The 20,091-nt window shown below is 46.3% G+C and overlaps 1 protein-coding gene across 1 annotated transcript; it reads right to left on the bottom strand.

The window, feature by feature from the left end:
• Nucleotides 1-8,933: 8,933 nt before the first annotated feature.
• LOC133136642 (induced myeloid leukemia cell differentiation protein Mcl-1-like) lies at nt 8,934-13,858 on the bottom strand. Its single transcript, XM_061254288.1, has 3 exons — nt 13,243-13,858; nt 10,275-10,525; nt 8,934-9,690 (listed from the first exon to the last, which is right to left on the bottom strand). The coding sequence occupies exons 1-3, from the start codon at nt 13,706-13,708 to the stop codon at nt 9,574-9,576; spliced, it is 834 nt and encodes a 277-aa protein (XP_061110272.1). The 5' UTR covers nt 13,709-13,858; the 3' UTR covers nt 8,934-9,573.
• Between the last annotated feature and the right edge of the window lie 6,233 nt (nt 13,859-20,091).

Here is a 20,091-nt window from a genome sequence, read left to right as displayed (position 1 = left end):
AAGACTGCCATTCAAAGTCAGGCAATAAATAAATAACCGTCAAATGCTAGATTCGGGAAATGCCAGTCTGGAGTGCCAGGGGAATTCCCCAGTTCCTTCCTGGTTCCCTGGAAAAAAACCGGATCATCTACCAAAGCCACTAACGGGCACTAGCCTGGCAGCCATCTACTGCCCCAAGGGGAGTGACAGGTGGGCGCCCGCCCCAACAATGGCACTTTGTTCTGTCCTAACTCTAGGGGCTGTGTTCGAAACCGCATCCTAGCAAACTAGCGTCCTACTCGTACTGAATGTCAGGCTGATTTTCATGGAAATCTCGCACGAGTAGTACGTAAGTATGTGGCTTCGAACGCAGCCTCGTTCTTTGCCTTCCCTGATCTCTTTCCTTCGTCACCCCGCCCCTCGCCTTAAAACACATCCCCCAGGGAAGATCCGGAAATGGCAGCACGCGAGGAAGCTCCATTCGGAGACCCAAAGGCGGTTTTATTTCTGGTAAGCCAAGCCTGCGGGCTTTACCGGGCTGAACGACCCCTCTGTGTGTCCCAACGCAATATCCTCCCGGAAGTCTCCGATAACGCAGAGTACAATCCAGGGGCATTGTGGCCCCCACAAAGAGGCTGTGTGTCCAGGACCGAGAAGTAAAGAGGCCGCCGTTTCCACTTACGGCCGAAACGGACGTATTTATCACCGCTGATGAGGGGGGGCAGCCCGACTCCTTCGGGGCTAGCTTGTGTCTGTCACAAGGACCGCATCTCACTCCTACTCAAGTCTGCTGGCTGCAACACGGGGAGCCTCAATCATAAGGGCCAGCTCGCCTGCAGGCTTTTGTTTTAGCCCAACTAAAATAACCAATCACGATGGTCTTCAATCAAGACCTTGGTTGGTCGTTAGGGAGTATGGCGCGGCCCGTGGCGTAGTGGTTAAGGTACATTACTGGGAACCACAAGGTCGGCGGTTCGATCCCCGGTGGAGCCACAATAAGCTGTTGGGCCCTTGAGCAAGGCCCTTAATGAAGTAACCCTGGATAAGAACCCTGGTAGAATCTCTCCCCACCTTCAAGCGCAAGCTGAAGACACACCTCTTCAAGCAGCACCTCTCCCCATCCCTCCCTACCTCCCTGTGAACCTTAATTGTTGTCTCTGTGACTTGTTTGTGTATCGGTATTTTTAGTTGGCTAGGTAAGCAGTGTTTGGATAGTTAACTTTGGTCACTTTTGCTCTGTTTGTTTGCTTCTTTGTTCAAAAAAACAAAAAAAACAAAAAAAAGGGCCCTCGTCCTTATCTTTGTTGTACAGGTAGCAGTTGAAATTGTACTTCCCTCTAGGGTGTTTCAGCGAACTTATCCCTGGTTATGGGTATGCACTTTGTTGCACGTCGCTCTGGATAAGAGCGTCTGCCAAATGCCAATAATGTAATGTAATAAGAGTTGTGGCTGTGTACCTAAATCAGGGGTGCCCAGTGATTTGCCACAGAGAGCCGGGAATATGCAGGATTTCATTCCAGCCAATCATTCTGCTGATTTCACTTAGTTCCATCCTCCCTGGTTGAAGGCGTGTTAATTAGTGAAGTCAGCTGGGGCAGTGATTGGTTGGAATGGGCCCCCATGGCACGTGATTGGGCACCGCTGGCCATAGCACGTTGGAGAACAGGATCGGTGTGTCAGTTACCTCTGGGAAGACCCCAGGACGCCATGGAAAGGTGAACAGGAACAGAAAGGCTATGTAAATTGTAAATTGTTGTTTGGAGGCCAATATGTAAATGAGCAGCTGGACTTCCTGGAACTGGGTCAGAGTTCCAATGTGAAGAGATGAAGGACATAAGCAAAACATAAATGTGTGTGTGTGTGTGTGTATATGTGTATGTGTGTGTGAGTGTGTGCATGTGTGTGTATGTATGAGTGCGTGTGTGTGTGTGTGCGTGTGTGTGTGTGAGTGTGTGAGAGAGAGTGTGAGTGCGTGTCTGTGAGTGTGTGTGTGAGTGTGTGCATATGTGTGTGTTTGTGTGTGTGTCTAGGTGTGCATGTGTTAGTGTGAGTGTCTGTGTGTGTGCATGTGTGTGTGTGTCTGTGTGTGAGTCTGTGCATGTGTGTGCATATGTGTATGTGTGTCTGTGTGTGTGTGTGTGTGTGCAGAAGAGCAAAGTGCAAACACAGCATCAGCGTCTCTCTCTCTCTCTCTCTCTCTCTCTAAATAAACAGGGGCAGCGGCTGAGAGCGATGTGACCGCGGAGCTGCCACACACAGCTGGCAGACTGGCCTACATTTGCAGGCTCAGCTCACAGGGGAAGCGAAAGACGGAGCTGATGCATGCAGCTGGGGTTTCTGTCAGCTGCGGCGTGGGTTCCAGCCGTGCGCTTCAGCCAGGCGTTTGCACAATCCGCACAATTTGTCGAATGCATGCCGCACACAGAGGCCAGATCAGCACTGTCAGCCCCATCACTGCACCTCTCCTTTGTTTTAGTTCATTTCATACCTGACTTGTCCCTTGTTTTCGTGTTTTAGTTCATTTTACCTGACTTGTTTTCATGTTCACCACCAATGCAGGCTAATGTGCTTTTGCATGATAGGCTACCGATCTCGATCATTTTTATAAAATAAAATAAAAAGATTATCTTTGCAGGAATGGGCCAGGGCTCCATTGTAATTCCAAATGAAGAGAAAAACAGATTAATTGAGGATACAAATTGATTAGAAGTGCCTCCCCTTTCCTGAGACGAGGTGCTGATCTCTCGTGTTTGTACCATGCAAGCCTTTTACCTGAATAAGCAACAAAAGAGCAGCAAAGCTTCTTTTTGGAAATTTATGGAAAATCATGAATTGACCAAAACTCGTGTTGTTTTTCAAAGTCGGAATGAACAACAGATTTAAAAGTGGCCGGAGTATTAGAAAAACACGGCACTGCGATCTTTAAAAGGCAGAAAATGTCGGTCATGTGGGAAACGTTAACGCGGAGAGGAACGCTGACACAGTAAACTTGAACGGAAAGGAATTTTTCCCGTTAAAACAAAGTGCGCGCTAAGCACATAAACAGACATGCACAGCCTACCGAACACCGGCCTTGGCGTCAACACCGTATAACATATATATATATATAAGAATCGTTGTTGTTTGTCCCTTGAATCAGTTTGAATCTTGATTAAAAAGCTGTTGATCACATCAACGCTAGCGCACCAGGCAAGTATTCATAAAAAATAAAAAAGTTACTTCTTGCTTATGTTAAAAAGAAAAACATAAAACTAGCACCTGGGGTGGGTTCAGATGATAAAAAAACATTTGCTGACTTCCTTAGAGAAACAGGAAGTGCATTTTGACATATATGAAATTACGTCAAAGAGAACATAAACCTCTCACCTCTTCGTGGTTATACCACAGATGTGTGTGTGTGTGTGTGTGTGTGTGTGTGTGTGTGTTTGTGTGAGTGTGTGTGTTTGTGTTTGCGTGTGAGAGTATGCGTGTGTGTGTGTGCAAGAAAGAGTGAGAGAGTGCATGTACGTGTGTGTGAAAGAGACAAAGAGTGTGAGAGTGCATACAGAATGTGTGTGCATGCACTTATGTGTGTGTGAGAGAGAGAGAGAGAGAGAGAGAGAGAGAGAGAAAGAGAGAGAAAAGAGAGAGAGAGACTGCACATACGTGTGTGAGCATATATGTGTCTGTGTGTGTTTACATGGTGATGACACAGTATTGTAGGGTAGTGCAGCCTTGTTGCACAGGTGCTCACAGGTTGGAGACAGGTGAGACAGGTGAGACAGGTGAGACAGGTGAGCTGCTCGGCCAGGTCAGGAGCGAAAACGACTCGCGTGGACAAGACCCCAAAAACTGGGACCAGCAAGAAGTCACTGCATCAGAGTTTTTTTGTTTGTTGGTTTGTTTTTTTTCTCTCCAGGGTTCAGGGCTGAGTTCAATGATGCCGGTCTGATCTGGTCTTCTCTTTCGCTTTCAAAATATTGCGATTGCAAGATCTCTGGTGCAAGACTTAAACAGAAACTCATCGGAAAGACGAAGGTGTTGCATTCGCGGTGTGAGTCAGTGATAACCAGGAAACTCGGCCGTGAACTTGCCATCTTTTTGTCACAGGATGAACTTTTCCATTAACACATACATTAATTGACTGCTTCATTCCAATATGTATTGGCAATCACGAATGCCGTTGTTCACATGAATGATGTACAAATACATGAATAGAACTGTACAGATGAAGTTCTCGGTAGTACATCAGTTCATGCCAATTAACGGAAGTACAGTGTGACCAACAAGTTTCAGTTTAATGCCGTGCAGAATGAGAACTATTCCGGAACAAGAAAATGGTAAACGGTTAGCATTTATATAGCACCTTCATCCAAAGCGCTGTACAATTGATGCTTCTCATTCACCCATTCATACACACACTCACACACCGACGGCGATTGGCTGCCATGCAGGGCACCGACCAGCTCGTCGGGAGCATTTTGGGATCAGGTGTCTCGCTCAGGGACACTTCCACACATAGGGTGGGATGGAACCGGCAACCCTCCGACTGCCAGACGACTGCTCTTACCCCCCTGAGCCAATGTCAACCAGTGGAGACCGGAGGTTCTCTTCCGGGTTGCGAAAGGAATTGTTGAAAATGATGAAACATGGGCCATAAGGTGTGTCCAAATACTCCAGAAAAATGCATGTTTATTTCCTCCATTACCACCTCATCAGGAAGGGGGGGGCAGTGGAGGAAAGGAGGATACATTGTTCTGCAGTATTATGACGCACCTGCAGTTTGACTCAGCGTTGCCCTCTCCTTGGCTCGATGACCGGGCTGGCCTGAATCATCACTCCCACGTGGAGGCTCCGCGCTGTCATTGGCTAAGATCCGGGCGATTCCACTGCCAGGGGGGGGACGTCAGCTAAAAATAGATGTTGCAAAATGGCGGACTGCACACACTTGAGGGCGACAGGAAATGGGGTCACATTTATTTCCTGAGTACATTTGATTCATGTGATCGCCTTAGCAACTGGTAACACTTCACAATAAGGTTCCATGAATTGACATTAACTCATGTAGCTGTTACCTAACTACTGCTGAGAAGTTAATCTGTACAGCTCTGTTAATGTGTTTGTACATCATTAACTACATTAGTTATTACCAATTCATATCGGAGCGAAAAAGTCTGTTCATGTATTTGTTTATGGTTAAGTAATTATACGTTCATCTTATGGTTGGCTAATGTTTAAATATCATGTAAGAAATACGTTAGGTAGTTAACAAATGCATTAACTGATGTAAAGTCAATTTCATGCTTAATTAATTCATGTCCATCATTAATTCATGTGAACAACTACATTAATTAACGTCAATTCATGAACCTTATTGTAAAGTGTGACTGGAAAACTATTTGTACTCCATCTCAAAGGCTGAATCAACTGTGGCCTTAAAAATCAATGGTGACTAGATTTTCTCAAATGGAGCAGGTTGGTTTGAAGGCTTAGCCCATTGTGTCATGTTTGATTTGTCTCGGCTTTTCCAGGTAAAGAAGATCCCTCCATCATCCAGAACTACCGCCCGGTATCTCTTCTTCCATTTCTTTCTAAAACCATAGAACGAGCCGCTTCTAGTCAACTTTCTTCTTTCTTCTCTAACAACAACCTGCTAGACCCCCATCAGTCTGGCTTCAGATCTGGCCACTCGACAGAGACCGCGCTCCTCTCCATCAGTGAGTCACTCCATGCCGCACAAGCAGCCTCCCTCTCCTCTGTCCTCATTCTTCTAGATCTCTCTGCTGCCTTCGACACTGTGGATCACTCCGCTCTGTCAGCAACGGGCATCTGTGGCACAGCCCTGGACTGGATTGAGTCCTACCTCTCTGGTCACTCCTTCCAGGTTGCCTGGGCTGGTACGGTATCGACACCTCAGCCCGTTGCCACAGGAGTTCCCCAGGGCTCTGTCCTAGGCCCGCTTCTTTTTTCTCTTTACACTCGTTCCCTTGGCCGTGTGATCACTGCACATGGGCTATCCTACCACTGTTATGCGGACGATACCCAACTCTTCATCTCGTTCCCACCATCCCACCGGTCATGCAGGTTCTTCCTATACAACATACGGAGAATCCGCCCCTTTCTCACCCCCTACTCGACCCAGCTCTTGGTCCAAGCGATGGTTCTGTTCCGCCTGGACTACTGCAATTCCCTCTTGGCTGGCCTCCCAGCATCCACCATCAGACCCCTCCAACTTATCCAGAATGCAGCAGCTCGTCTGGTCTTCAACCTTCCCAAATACTCACGTCACCCCCCTGCTTACTTCCCTCCACTGGCTGCCTGTCATGGCTTGCATCAAATTCAAAACATTGGTGCAGTTAAGGGGTCTTCCCCAGCTTACCTACAAAAAATCATCAGACCCTACACCCCTGCCAGACCTCTTCCTTCAGCCTGCACAGGCCGCTTGGCACCTCTCCCTCTCCAAACTTCCACCTCATGCTCACGACTACTGTCTGTTCTGGCTCCACAGTGGTGGAACGAACTCCCAGTTGAGGTCAGAACTGTAGAATCTCTTCCCATCTTCAAGCACAAACTGAAGACGCACCTCTTCAAGCAGCACCTCTCCCCATCCCTCCCTACCTCCCTGTGAACCTTAATTGTTGTCTTTGTGATTTACTTTGTGTATCGGTATTTTTAGTTGGCTAGGTAAGCAGTGTTTGGATAGTTAAGTTTGGTCACTTTTGCTTTGTTGTTTGTTTATTTGTTTGTTAAAAATTTTTTTTATTTTATCAAAGGCCCTGGTCCTTATTGTTGTTGTACAGGTAGCAGTTGAAATTGTACTTCCCTCTAGGGTCTTTCAGCGCACTTATCCCTGGTTATGGGTATGCACTTTGTTGTACGTCGCTCTGGATAAGAGCGTCTGCCAAATGGCATTAATGTAATGTAAAAAGTGGTGTGTGATAATCAGAAATAAAATTTCAGTCGGATGCAAATTCTCTGAAATTTTTCAACATGCGGATCACACGAATGTGAGCGCAGTACCCTGGGAAAGTATGTAAAACTGTAATCTCTGGAAGTCCAGAGTCTACCAGATGCAAATGTGAAGACAGATGTTAGGGAAGGTTAAACCACAGATATTTTCTCTTCATCTGAAATGCAAGCCCTGGTCATTCTGTTTGGCGAGATGCAGGTCTGCTCAGAGGGTGTGTGTGTGTGTGTGTGTGTGTGTGTGCGTGTATGTGTGTGCGTGTGTGTGTGTGCATGTGTGTGCGTGTGTGTGTGTTTCTGGGGCTCTTCATTCCATCTAACAGTTAACAGTACCCCCCCGGCAGTCTTCTGTTCCTGCAGAAAAACGCATTCAAACGTAGGAGCTGTGTCTGGACTCTATGAATGGACAAGGCGCTCACACAGGAAAGGGGCCCCAATGATGTCATAATGATGGCATGCAAATGGAGTGGAACATTTGGATAGACTACTTCCTCTCTGTCACATGCACAAATGTTGTCATGGCAACGCAAGAAGAGCCAAAGGCCCCAGGACCACACAGGTCCAGTTGCAGCTAGCAGTTTTGTGTTGAAATATTGGCCTATTTTTTAACTTTCCCAATGCTTGCAACTACTGGGAACTTTTTGTTTCGTCCGTACAAGGACAAAATGTGCCAGGCCCTGAACAGCAGACAGATTGTTTTAGATCGAAGTGCCTCGCATTAATTTTTTTTAAATATTCATTTAAATCCCACAATACCCCCCCGATGATAGCCGGAGAAGGGCTGAGGGGGTATCCGGGTGTGTTTGCGAGAGACTCACATCCCCAGACGTGTGCGTTTCATTCAGAACCATCTCAATGTTCTCGCCCCTTCCCCTTTTTCATCGCTTGGTTACAATTCCTCGTCAGGGTCTTGTACTGATGTGAATGAGTATGTACGTGTAAACATTAAATATTTAGCTTTTCAATTTTCTTTCTAGCTTATTTGTCTTTGCCACAAAGTCATTCAGCTCACAAAAGGAGACAAATATTTATCTCAAAAACAACATAAATTAAATGAATTCTGCTGTATTATTGCAATGAAAGTGTTCAATTACACCCACAATCCACCTGTGGACCTGAGGCACACAAGACCTGAATATTATCCGTGTGGATAAACACCAGCGTTTCAGTGTTTTTATTGTCTGGTGAACTTTTGAGGGTTATTTTCTGGTTAACTTTGTGGGTTCTTTTCTGGTGAACTTTGAGGGTTATTTTCTGGTGAAATTTGAGGGTTCTTTTCTGGTGAACTTTGAGGGTTCTTTTCTGGTGAACTTTGAGGGTTCTTTTCTGGTGAACTTTGAGGGTTCTTTTCTGGTGAAATTTGAGCGTCATTGTCTGGTGAACTTTGAGGGTTATTGTCTGGTGAACTTTGAGGGTTATTGTCTGGTGAACTTTGAGGGTTATTGTCTGGTGAACTTTGAGGGTTATTGTCTGGTGAACTTTGAGGGTTATTGTCTGGTGAACTTTGTGGGTTATTGTCTGGTGAAATTTTAGGGTTATTTTCTGGAGGACGCCACACAGACCTTGTGGTTGCTCGGCAACAGCTGAGCTTGAAGCAAATTGCCCTTCCAACAGCTGATTCATTCAGTACGCCACCAATTCTCATCAAAGGCAAATTAAACACTACCAAGAACGACTAAGCGGTGCGTGGGTCAGGGGGAGAGGGCAGGGATCAGAAACTTCAGTCCTGAAGGGCAATGTCTCACTTTCCTGGTTTCCCTTTCAAATCAACAGCCAACCAATTTGGTCCATGGAAACTATGTGTGGGGATTCTAGCCAATCAGAGGCAGTTTAACCTGTTACCTGTTAATCGCTTACAAATACTTTATTTTGACACAAAATAAAACAAAAACAGAAGACAAGAGTTTCAGATCACAAGAATACTGACTGAGTTCGAGACCCAACTGCCAAAAACATTTACTTCCACCACCAAAACCCTCCCAGTGCAAAAGGAAACTAGTAGACAGGAACAGGTTTGATGCTATGTTTTTATTCTAGGCATCGTTTCCACCAGCCGGTCGGAACAACAGAGGCAAGTAAAATGCAAAAAAATATAAAAAAAAGATTTTGCAGGTATTTACAAAATGACTGGAGAGAAAAAATTAAAAAATAAAAACAAAAAAAGTGGTTGTTAAGTCATGAGGCACCTCTAATGTGCTATGGAGCACGTCACACACGTTCTGTCAAAAATAACTTCAATAAAAAAATATATATTTACGCACACACGCCATTAAATCAAAGACAAGCAACCACTTTTCAAGTTGAAACTTCCAAATGTCCGGTGCCAGAATTCCAGCTGGGAGGAAGAGGAGGAGGAGGAGGAGTGTGGGGGGGGGGGGTGGGGGCGCGGCGTTGGCTTCACAGCGTTCTCGGACGTCAGCGTGGACGCACGTGGACGTTGGTGTTCTCGCTTTTCTACGCGGCGCAACCACAGCCGGCGTGGATTGGTCAGGCGACCGGCGGGTGGCCCGCATCAGCTTTCCCGACACCCCCCCCCCCCCAAACCCGCCCGCGCGCGGGGGGGGGGGCTCCAGAGACCGAGCTCGGGCCCTTAAACGGGCAGACGCGGACATCATGTGCTGACAGGCATCACGCTTGTCCCACGGCCTTTCACCTGATCAGGTAGGCCAGCCCGGCCCCCAGCCCGGCCACGCCCGCGAACGCCATGAGGGCGTTCCTCACCACGGACTCCGGGTCCTCCACGTGAAAGACCTCCACGAACCCGTCCTGCAGAACCCAGAGAGACACACACACAGGGGGTTAGAGACACGGCAGAACCCAGAGAGACACACACACAGGGGGTTAGAGACACTTCAGAACCCAGAGAGAGACACACACACACAGGGGGTTAGAGACACAGCTGAACCCAGAGAGAGAGACACACAGGGGGTTAGAGACACAGCAGAACCCAGAGAGACACACACACAGGGGGTTACATGGAGCTCTCTCTCCAACACCACAACACCTGAGGCCCCTCTCCAGTGCATTTCTGTGGGATTCTGAACCCCATCGCCTCTGGATCACAGGGCAAAGGGCCCTGACTGTGACCCAGGGGCTGAGCCTCACAAGGTGCTCACTCAACCCGGAATACAACCCCTCACTCCTCCGGCTAAAGCCTGAGGCCACAAGGGAACAGAGAGAGAGAGAGAACACAGAGAGAGAGAGAGAACAGAGAGAGAACAGACAGAGAGAACACAGAGAGAGAGAGAGAACAGAGAGAGAGAACAGAGAGAGAGAGAGAACACAGAGAGAGAGAGAACACAGACAGAGAGAACAGGGGGGAACAGAGAACCAGGGACTGCAGAACTCACCCATCCATTGTTGCTCAGCAGCCAGTCTTTCTTGTGATTGAGGAGGTAGCTGGAGATCTGCACCCCCACCTGGTCCACGCAGCCCTCCCGACCCGCCTCCTTCAGGTGCTGGCACACCGTGGCCCCGAACGCCACCAAGCTGACGATGCGGCCCCAGTTTGTGCTGCCGTCGCTGAACAGGTTCTCCGCCACCGTGGCCACGAACGACATGTCGTCATCCCGCTCGTCCAGACACAGCCTCTGGATCATTCCTGAGAGGGAGGAGAGGGAGAGAGGGAGATGTAGTGATTCTGGGATCTACAGTGCATCCATTTCAGGAGAATTTGCTCCTCAAAAACTTTATTGGCTCCTGTGCCAATTGGAGAAATCATTAAAAAGCCCGTCTGCCAATTGGGATGCATCGGTTGTGCATCACTTCACCAAAACACCATATTTCGGCCCGCCCCACCCCGCCCCACTCCTACACCTTCCTCCATCTTTGAGTCACCATTTAGGCACTTTTTTTTACCAGTATCAACATTTGCAATTAGAAAACCGTAACCCCGCAAAAAACCATAATCACCCAACAGTTTGATGCCTGGGCTCCTAAGGCTGAATAGGCAAACAGTGAGATTGTGTTCTTTATTTGTTTTCCCAGCACAGGGTGTGAAAAGGAAGGGAACCTAATTCCACGTGAACGGAACCCTACTGCCACCCAAATGAGGCCCACAATGCGCCCGAGAATTCAAATGGCTCAGACCTCAAATATACATAAATTAGTATACACAAATTATCGGTGGGTTCCCAGGCTCTCCTGGTAATGGCGACAAGGGCTACAAACTCGATACCGCTTTTTAAAAGATAATAAACCCGGCCTACGAAAACTGCCAAATCCTCGCATGAGTTCTGACTCGTATCTCAAATATAAGACTAAGCAACACAATGTTACGCAAGCAGGAAGCAACAATTATTTTATTTTTTTGTTACTTATTGCAGTTGGGGGGGATATAACCCGGAAATAAATGTGATCAGGACGAGCCATTCATATCAACAAAGAGCTTGGCGCACGAGGCAGGCACATGCACTGTCGTCGGATGAGAAAACAAAGCGCTGTTTGTTTCTGAGCGCTACCTGACATGCGCAGGTCTAAAGTGGATTGTATTTTTATGCATTTATTTATTTTTGTTATCCAAGAGTGTATCAGTGATCACATGGCGCGTTGGAATCGACTCTGAAAAAAAATGTCTCTGTTCTGCAAAGTACGTGCAGCGCTTGTTCCCCTAGTTCCGCCTCTGACGCTTGGTGGCTACAGATAAGCAAACCAATTAAGCGGAACTCGGGGCGGCCCCTGATTTCCGAGAAGCGCTGTCAGTGCTGTCGGGGGTGTGTATGTGGTCTATACGGGGGCCACTCGGGCTGGCTCGCTAAAAATACCGATTTCAGAGAAAGCGAATGACCGCACGTATGAACATTCAGATGTGCGTCGGCGATAGGTTCTGACTGCAAGCTCACTGGGGATAAAAAAAATATTAAAAAACCGCCAAACTAACTTAAACTTGCTAGCTTAAACCAGCGTCACGGCCAACAATGCGAATGGGTGGTTGAGTAGCTAAGCTAAGCGGCGGGAGGTCAAAGATAAATAAATAAATAAATGAAAAATTCCACAGAACGCAAAGCAGATGTTTGCGGTTGACTCAAAAGGGAAGTCTGGTTTGAAAAGAATTCCATGAACCGTGGGCTAGAAATACAAGTAGAGCTAGACACGTTTGCTTGGATGAATCATACTAGTTACAATTACAAGCAACAGCGTTACACGCCAACAGGTTTTAACGCCTTTGAAACATTGTGACTTGCTATAGAAAAAAAGAAAAGGAAAAAAACTAAAAACCTTTATGACCACTTAGAGCTTGGGTTCTGGTTACGGTTCCGTTTCTGGTCGGGGTTAATGAGGAAATCCCTTATATAATCGTAGTTCCACGGTTCCATAAACCCCAAACCTGATTAAAATGGGTTACTTTTAAATAATACGTCAGTGAAAACTTGGAACACATGGATAAGTCAATGTCACAACCAAATATCAGCATTCGTTAGTCAGAAAGCCTCAGGCGTTTCCAGTGACGTGCGAAACGCCTTATCAGTCACCTTGGCTTGGGAGAACAAAAAAAAAACAAAAAAAAACTAGATTTATTTTAAAAGCCTGCCATCTAGCCTCCGGGGTTGCAGAGTCCCAAGGCACCACAGACCGTGTTTGCAAGCACGTAGCTATAATAATATATCTAGCTATAATTATAATAATGAGGAAATTAAATTTCATGCATTTTACACAAAACCAACTGCACCAAGAGATGGCAATCTACCACAGAACATTAGAAGCCGAAGATACACTTGCAACATACTTTCTAGAATAGTCTAGTCACCTGTGCAGGGTTCCCTAAATGGCCCTTTCGTTCAAAATGCAGAATTTACAGACGGATTCGGCAACCTAGCCTATGCGGTTCTGTTGCAGGGCGACAAGCCGATTTCTTTTTTTCAATGGCCACGAGTGGCACGGAAGTGACGAGTTTCTTTGTGTGAATGTATGCAACTCAAATAGCCAGGCCACCATAAACCAACCAATTCATCAAGGTGATTACTATTCGTAAATTCCTCCAAGTGGAACATCCAGTTGATAGTTGATTAGGGTTATGTCGACCAAAACTAAAAGTAATTTACTGCAATCGCCATAACAGAAGCAAGTTAAAATTAAGCCATTAAATAAACCAGATACAACCATCTAGCTAGCTAGCCAACAACAGTATCTAGAGAGCGATCATAAACACCAGCAATGAAAATGCAACAGAAATAATTAGCTAGCTCGTAATGGATTAAAAAAAGCCATTTTGTGCAGCAAGTTCTCTGCAAGGCATTCTGAATAGATGCAAGTTAGTATGCAACTAGCTAATCCTAAATGCTAAGTAGCCAAGAATCCGCATTCATCCAACCAATTTACCATTGTATGCGATCTGATGCTTTGTAATGACATCGCTGACCACTCGCTTGAGTGTCGACAAAGCCTTGCTCCTGCTTCGCCCGGGAGGACTCAGTCCGGTGTAAATCCGAAAGAAATGTCCCAGTAGTTCCTGTGTGTCGCGTCCCAGTCCCCCCTTGTACTCTGCCAATGTCATGCACTCCGACGGCGAGTCTGGGGAAGAAGGCAGGGACCCGTCCTCGTTAGAACTCACCGAAGGCCAGTTTTTCAACGTTAGCTTACTCTTGTTTACATTTTTAGAAGCCGGCTGGCGACTAACGTTATCTACTTCATCCGAATAGTTGTCCAGTTCGTCCGCAAGCTTTACGGTCCAGCCTTCCTTGCCGTTCCAACTGCCATTCTCCAAGCCTCCATTTTGACAATAAGGGGTTAACGAGCTAACTATACTCGTCGTAGTGCGGTTCATCGTCAACATATTCCTATTCATATTTACAGTGCGAGTACCTGGTCTAGCTCGTAATATTACAACAAAAAACAAAACGATAATCTCTTTTCAGAAAGAAGCTAGTCTCTTTACCCCTCAGCGCTCTGAATCAAACTATGTGCGGAAGGCGAATGCTTACTGGACGGTGGAGGTGGATGCTATACTCACTTACTAACACGCCCCCATTTCCTCTTTTGGGCTTCCGTTAAAACTGTGGTTGGTAATGTCCGATTATGTAATGGTCTTTCTGAATGGGAAAAAAACCAAACAAACAATTCCCAACTGGGGTTTCTAATTAGGGAATCGTTTGCCTCTTGATACATGATACTACTCTTCCACGAGTGCTATTTATGAATACATAATTGCTCGGGTACAACAGTCACACATCTTCATAAATTATAACCTTGATATCATTCACATACTCTCGACATACAAATACTATGAAATCAAATGTAAATTTCAACAGCTGAACATCACTCGTTAAAAATGTACTGTCTGAATGTGAACTGTTTGTGTGCGTGTGCGCGTGCGCGCGCGTGTACGTGCGTGAAATTCACGTAATCAAACAAACAATGAAACGATTAATTTCACAATTCTGTCATAATGTACAGAATGTTAAATATTTCAGCCTGTCACAACCACTGTTCAGCTTTGAAGAAATTGTTGATTCTTGTGGGGAAAAAATAGTGAATGCATTTTATCAGGTTTCATCAGGTAATATCAGCTTTGCACTGCACGCAATCATATGACATTGGCGATAATGCTCGCTAAAATACGGCAATTACAAACTTGAGATGTATTTTGCCATATTTGAAAAATTATGGCATTTTTCATATTTTAAAAATATATAAATAAAGAAATAAATATAAGGATCAACATATATTGCCACATACTTGCCAAATACAACTTGTATGGATAACGACTGCGCAATGAAACAGCAAAACAATATTTTCCTGATATTTCCACGCCCCCACCCTATATCATCTATCACACGCTTATCCTCACCTTTCCCCTGCATTATGACGAGGCTATTCTGCTGTTGCGAAAGGTCGATTGTCAGGACAGGCGATTTTGACCGGCTGACCGCCGTTATATCTAGGTGAGAGGGTGCGTGAATTGTCGAGACAGCCGAGTCATTAGTCATGTCGGCGTGTCATTAATTAACCACCACCACCCCCGTATGTGGCCATGCAATACGGCATGGGATTGAAATTAGGAAATCATTCTATTTTCACTCCTGAAGGCAGAAAACTGACATTTGTCCTTGTTTCCTTTAAAGCACATACCAGGTTACACAGACCTGCAGCAAATTCCGCCTAAAGAGGTTTAAGCTGGTTTAAGATGTGTTTTTGGCACGTTCAGCTTGTCAACCAGCTGTTCACCAGCTGACCAGCCGATACAGTCAGCCGGTCCAGCAATGTGACTTCATATTGTAGCAGCTAAACCCGCTAGATCAGCTTTCTCCAGCTATATACCAGCACAGACCGGTGAGAAGTTTCAAAAATACTTTTAACCATCTTAGAATCCAAGCTGGAATTTTCAACAGGGCCCACGTCATGGTCTGGTAGTTTATACTGGGCACTAAATCGAGTTTAATATCCATTCATATCCATTCAATATCAGCATTCCCACTGAACTGATTCAATCTGTGGTGAGATGGGGACTGAGAGGTCACAGTGCTAAGGTTCAGACGTGATGTAGGCCTGACCGCGTTGTCTCTCAGAAGTTGGTCTCTCGCCTACAGATGCACGCCGTGGGGGTCTTAGTGATAGTTTTACGGGTGCAGATTGAGAGGCTATGTTCACTCTCACTGCATGTCGTCTTCATTTTCTGAATTTTCGAGACACAAACTATGAGGTTTCTGCTTTCTTGATGCAATTTATATTGACTACAGATTCCAGGCTTGGCTTGTTTTTTTGTGAGTGAGAACCACTTGGTCCAGATGCCCGCATCCATGAGCAGCACCATTTTTAATGATCCATGTACCGCTTCTTTAAACCAAGGGCAGCCATTCCGTGAAACGGCTTCCTGATGGGAATCATTACAGAGAAGGTTCGTTATAAATGTTGCTCATAATTACTTTGCTTAACGGTGCCACTCAAACCACCCATGCCCAAAACAATCCTGACTCAAGGATGGTACAGAATTCAAGGCATTTCTAAGTGGTGTGAAACCTTTGGTATCCATGTTTTTAAAACTCGCATTTCAGTAGGTTGCTACAGGTACAGTGATGAAGCGGACAAACTGTACGTTCTTCAAAATTCCTAAATCGGTGTTCTAGAACTGCCCACTGCTTTCAACTGCCCGCAGTGATTGTGACATCAGCATTAGAATGTCCAGCTAAGAACATTCTGATCACATACTTGTGAGGTCACGCCGTAATGGGCTAAGCTTCCGGGGCCATTCCTGTGCTATTCCCTCGGAATCTGACCTCAGGCGGCTGGGAGAATCCCAGTGCTGCATTCATCCGTCTCCTCAGGGGGCCTATCAAAGCATAGCTCGGGCACTGTGGCGGGGCGGACGCCTATCTCGGTGGGTTTAGTCTGTTGTTTCAGACTGGGCTCCACAGACTCTGAACTATCATGTGCCGTCTGTGTGCTACAAACCGGCTGCCTGTTTCTGCTGAACCAGCGCTGTTTCCGCTCCAATCCCCCCCCCACCCTCAATCCCCTCCCACCCCACCCACCCAATCCCCTTCCGCCCACGTCCTCCCACTCTTTGAGCGGAGATAAGATAAACAGCGCGGGGGCTTTGATGGTTCAGGAATTTCATGGCACACACTGCATGACTGGATCACCCAGCAGGCAGCTCTGATAAGGTGTGGCGCCTTGGCGCAATTTCGCCCAGTGACATCATTCCCGGCCGAGACGGAACAGCATGTACTTTATTCTGGAGCCGTGGGATGGGAGCACGTCCTGGAAGAGGCACCCACACTCCTAAATATGACATTTCATCCACAGCGTCAAATATGTCTGCCCTGGATTGTTATATTTAATTATGTCTTAATGTGCCAAAGTTGATTACTGCAGTAACTGCTTTTGGGTTGTGTGAATGTGTGTGTGTGTGTGTGTGTGTGTGTGTGTGTGTCAGGCACTACTAAAACAAAGTTTCCTTTGTATTTCATGTAATAGCAAACAATAGTACATTTAGACAGTACACATTTCTTGGGGGAACACCGCCTACAACTGCTGAAAACGCACAAAGTTCCAGAGGTGGAAAGTCCAGGGGGCAGAAAGTAAAATTCCTGCCATCCAATTTCAGTAATCAGTTCTACCTACTGGCTGAAGAACAGTGCTAATTTGCAAACCCAGGTAGTATTTTGTTCCAAATGGACCCAACTGGGTTTCCCAACTAAGTTCTGGGGAAATTCCATATCAACACACCTGGCAAGGAGATGAGAATTCCAGGAACTGAAAGAGGTATCATTTGCTGCCCTCTAGTGGCAGGCATTATTCATTACCGCGAAATCAAACTCATTCCTCTGAAATTTCTTTAGCAGATTTTTCAATTACATTATACTCCAAATACCGGATTTTAGAGTGGTCTTCCGAAAACAAACTCGCGAGTGCTGAATAGGAAACCATTCTCTCTTCATTCTTTCCACTTCAGAATCTCTGAGAATCACGAGTGGAGCACAGTGACTACCAGCTCCTGTTTCCACAGTCAAGCTTTATTCACATTCATGCAGAGCGGGGGGGGATCTTAAACACAACAACAAAAACATAAGGAAATACCGGGACAGAAGAGTGAAATATCACACTGCCCCCATCAGCAGCCTGTAGAAATGTGACCTTCACCCTTGAGGTGTCAATTCGATCAATCAATTTGCCATTTGGCAGACGCTCTTATACAGAGCGATGTGCCAGCCGGAGACAATCCTCCCCTGGATCAATGCAGGGTTAAGGGCCTTGCTCAAGGGCCCGACGGCTGTGTGGATCTTATTGTGGCTACACTGGGGTTCAAACAGGCGACCTTGCGGGTCCCAGTCATGTACCTTAACCAGTACTCTACATCCATATCATACCCTTACCGCCACCCCTTGTGTAATAATAAAAATGTGTTATTTAGCTGAGTTATCCAAAGTCACTTACAGTTGATTAGACTACGCAGCATACAATCCCCCCGGAGCAATGTGAGGTTAACAGCCTCGCTCTAGAGCCCAACGGCTGTGCGGATTTTATAGTGGGTGCACCAGGACTTGAACCACCAACCTTCGGGGAAAAAAGCAGTACGCAGACCGGCCCTGGAGGACCGGGGCAGTGCACCCCTGCTGTAAACGGCAGTGAATCAAACGGCCAGTCTGTGAACAGTAACCGACACTCAAAAATAATATTATGTCCTAAATTGTTTCTATGTGTTGTAACCATTTTATAAAAGCAATACAGCACTTGAAGCCATGCTGTATCGTGGATAGGCGTGTAGCCATGCCCCTGTTCCCGATACAGCACGGCTTATTGCACCCCTTCTGTAATTCTAACACTGCGAACAGCCTTTAACACCAGCGTGCGTGAATACAGCTAGAGAAACACACAGAAAGCCACCGCAGTTCATGTAAAATTTTATTTCAAATACTGACAAAAAAAAAAAAGAAGAAATCTCATCTCTGCACTGCTTCCACACAATCAACACATTCTCTGTACATTTTTTTGAAAGATCATTTACTTATCAGATGCGTTTCCTGTTTGTTTGCTTGTTAGTTCCTTTTCTTCTTCTCAAACAATCATCTTTTTTTTCCACATGTAAACCCTACTAACGGGAGGGCAAAGGTGGCCCCGCAATCCCCAACGTGTTCTTTGGGATGGGGGGTAAGGAGGGGGGTTGGTAAAATCTTAGAACAATACAAGGAGTTTTTACACAGGACAACAACAAAAAAAAACAGAAAAAAAAAAAAAACACTTCAGAAATGTTGACACTGATGAGGTCACACTGGCAGATAAAGATAATTCAACAGCCTGTTATCATACAGATCTATCAGATTTACATTCGGGCATATACTTATCTTGGCGGCGATGTAGCGTTCGAGGGTAGCGTCCACTTACAATGCATTGCGCAACGAATAAACACGGACACATCCACAGAATAGATGGAATCTCCCAACATCAGCACCACTCGATATTACACGGGAGCCCCCAAGTGACGAGACAACGGCTCCCCCTACGGGCCGAAAGGTGAACACACCAGGTTAGATTTCTCCAACAGGAATGACGGCTCACGCGACATATCGACACGACTGGAAATACCGGTCTGGGCGTGAAAAACAAAGCATGTCGCCAGTCAGGAAGCGACTGACTCTTTGTGAATTACGGCCGTCTGTGAGAACACGGAACAATTCAAATTATTTCCAGTATGTGGGAACGGAGTGTTTCTCGCTCTTGTCGGTGGTCACGTGCCCGCGCTGGGGCCATGCGCCATGAAGACGATCGTTTCGTTTGTCAGTCAGTTATTAGCTATCCAATGAGCAGCACGTTCACTTATTTATTTATATTTATACAAACACGATCTCCCGGCCTCCGGAGAGCAGGCCGGCAGCAGCGCTAGTGTTAGCTCTGCTGACGAGACCGGTGCAGCAGAAATTGAGTTTAAAAGAAAAGAGAATTTAAAAAAATAAATAATGAAGAAAGCAAAAAAAAACAAAAAAAAAAACATTTACAGTGTTTTCCAACAGAATAGGAGATAGAGGGTGTGGGCGTTAAAGAGGACCCTTAACAATTTCAAAGACAAAAACAATCCAAATAAAAGAAGAATATACGTCTATTTACAACTCGGCTGGGACTGGGGCGAGATTATCATACAAAACAGGACAGATGTTCTGAGGAGGACCAAGATCATAAACTCAAGAGCAGCGCCCGGGCGGGGGCGGGTGCAGATCGAAGTTGGCGACTGAACGCGAAATGAATACGCTTGCTTCTTCAGGATAACGGGCCCGCCAGAGGAAAGAGCGTCCAGCCTCCAACACGCTTCAGTGGACAGCGAGTTTCTCCCGACCGCCAAAAAAACAACAAAAAAAACGTGACTGGCTATCGAGCGGACCATCTGCGGCGATACACGACAGACACACCGACACGCTTCTCGTGCGGTCACCTGCTCCCACCCCATCATAATCCCGCCACATCGTGGGTCACCACCGCTAGGCTACGCTAGCACACACATTAGCCAGCAACCAAAGTCAGTTAAGCTAACGGGCCACAACCGCTAAAGCGTTTAAGCGCGGACGGCGTTAGGCAGGCGATTAGAGACCCGTAAGGCATTGTGGGAGGTGTGTTCATCTGCTCCCACCCCCCCACCCCCCCTCCAGGGTCAAAATTGGCTTGAAGAAGCAGCTTATCCGACCCCTTCTGCTGACCCTTACCCTTAGTCTGCACCACAAGCGCAATTTCAAGTGCCTG

This window comes from Conger conger, chromosome 9, assembly GCF_963514075.1.
Source record: "Conger conger chromosome 9, fConCon1.1, whole genome shotgun sequence".
Lineage (NCBI taxonomy): Eukaryota > Metazoa > Chordata > Actinopteri > Anguilliformes > Congridae > Conger > Conger conger.
The sequence above is the reverse complement of the archived record's forward strand: the minus strand, read 5'-3'. Positions and strand labels throughout refer to the sequence as shown.

Bases quoted from the DNA above. Each gene is read 5' to 3' on its own strand.
- LOC133136642 (XM_061254288.1), bottom strand. From the start codon at position 13,708: ATGAATAGGAATATGTTGACGATGAACCGCACTACGACGAGTATAGTT. The intron at 10,526-13,242 runs GTAAATTGGTTG...CCTCCCTCTCAG, and splicing joins GCATCAGATCGCATACAATG to GAATGATCCAGAGGCTGTGT. The intron at 9,691-10,274 runs GTGAGTTCTGCA...TGGGTTCTGCAG, and splicing joins TGCTGAGCAACAATGGATGG to GACGGGTTCGTGGAGGTCTT.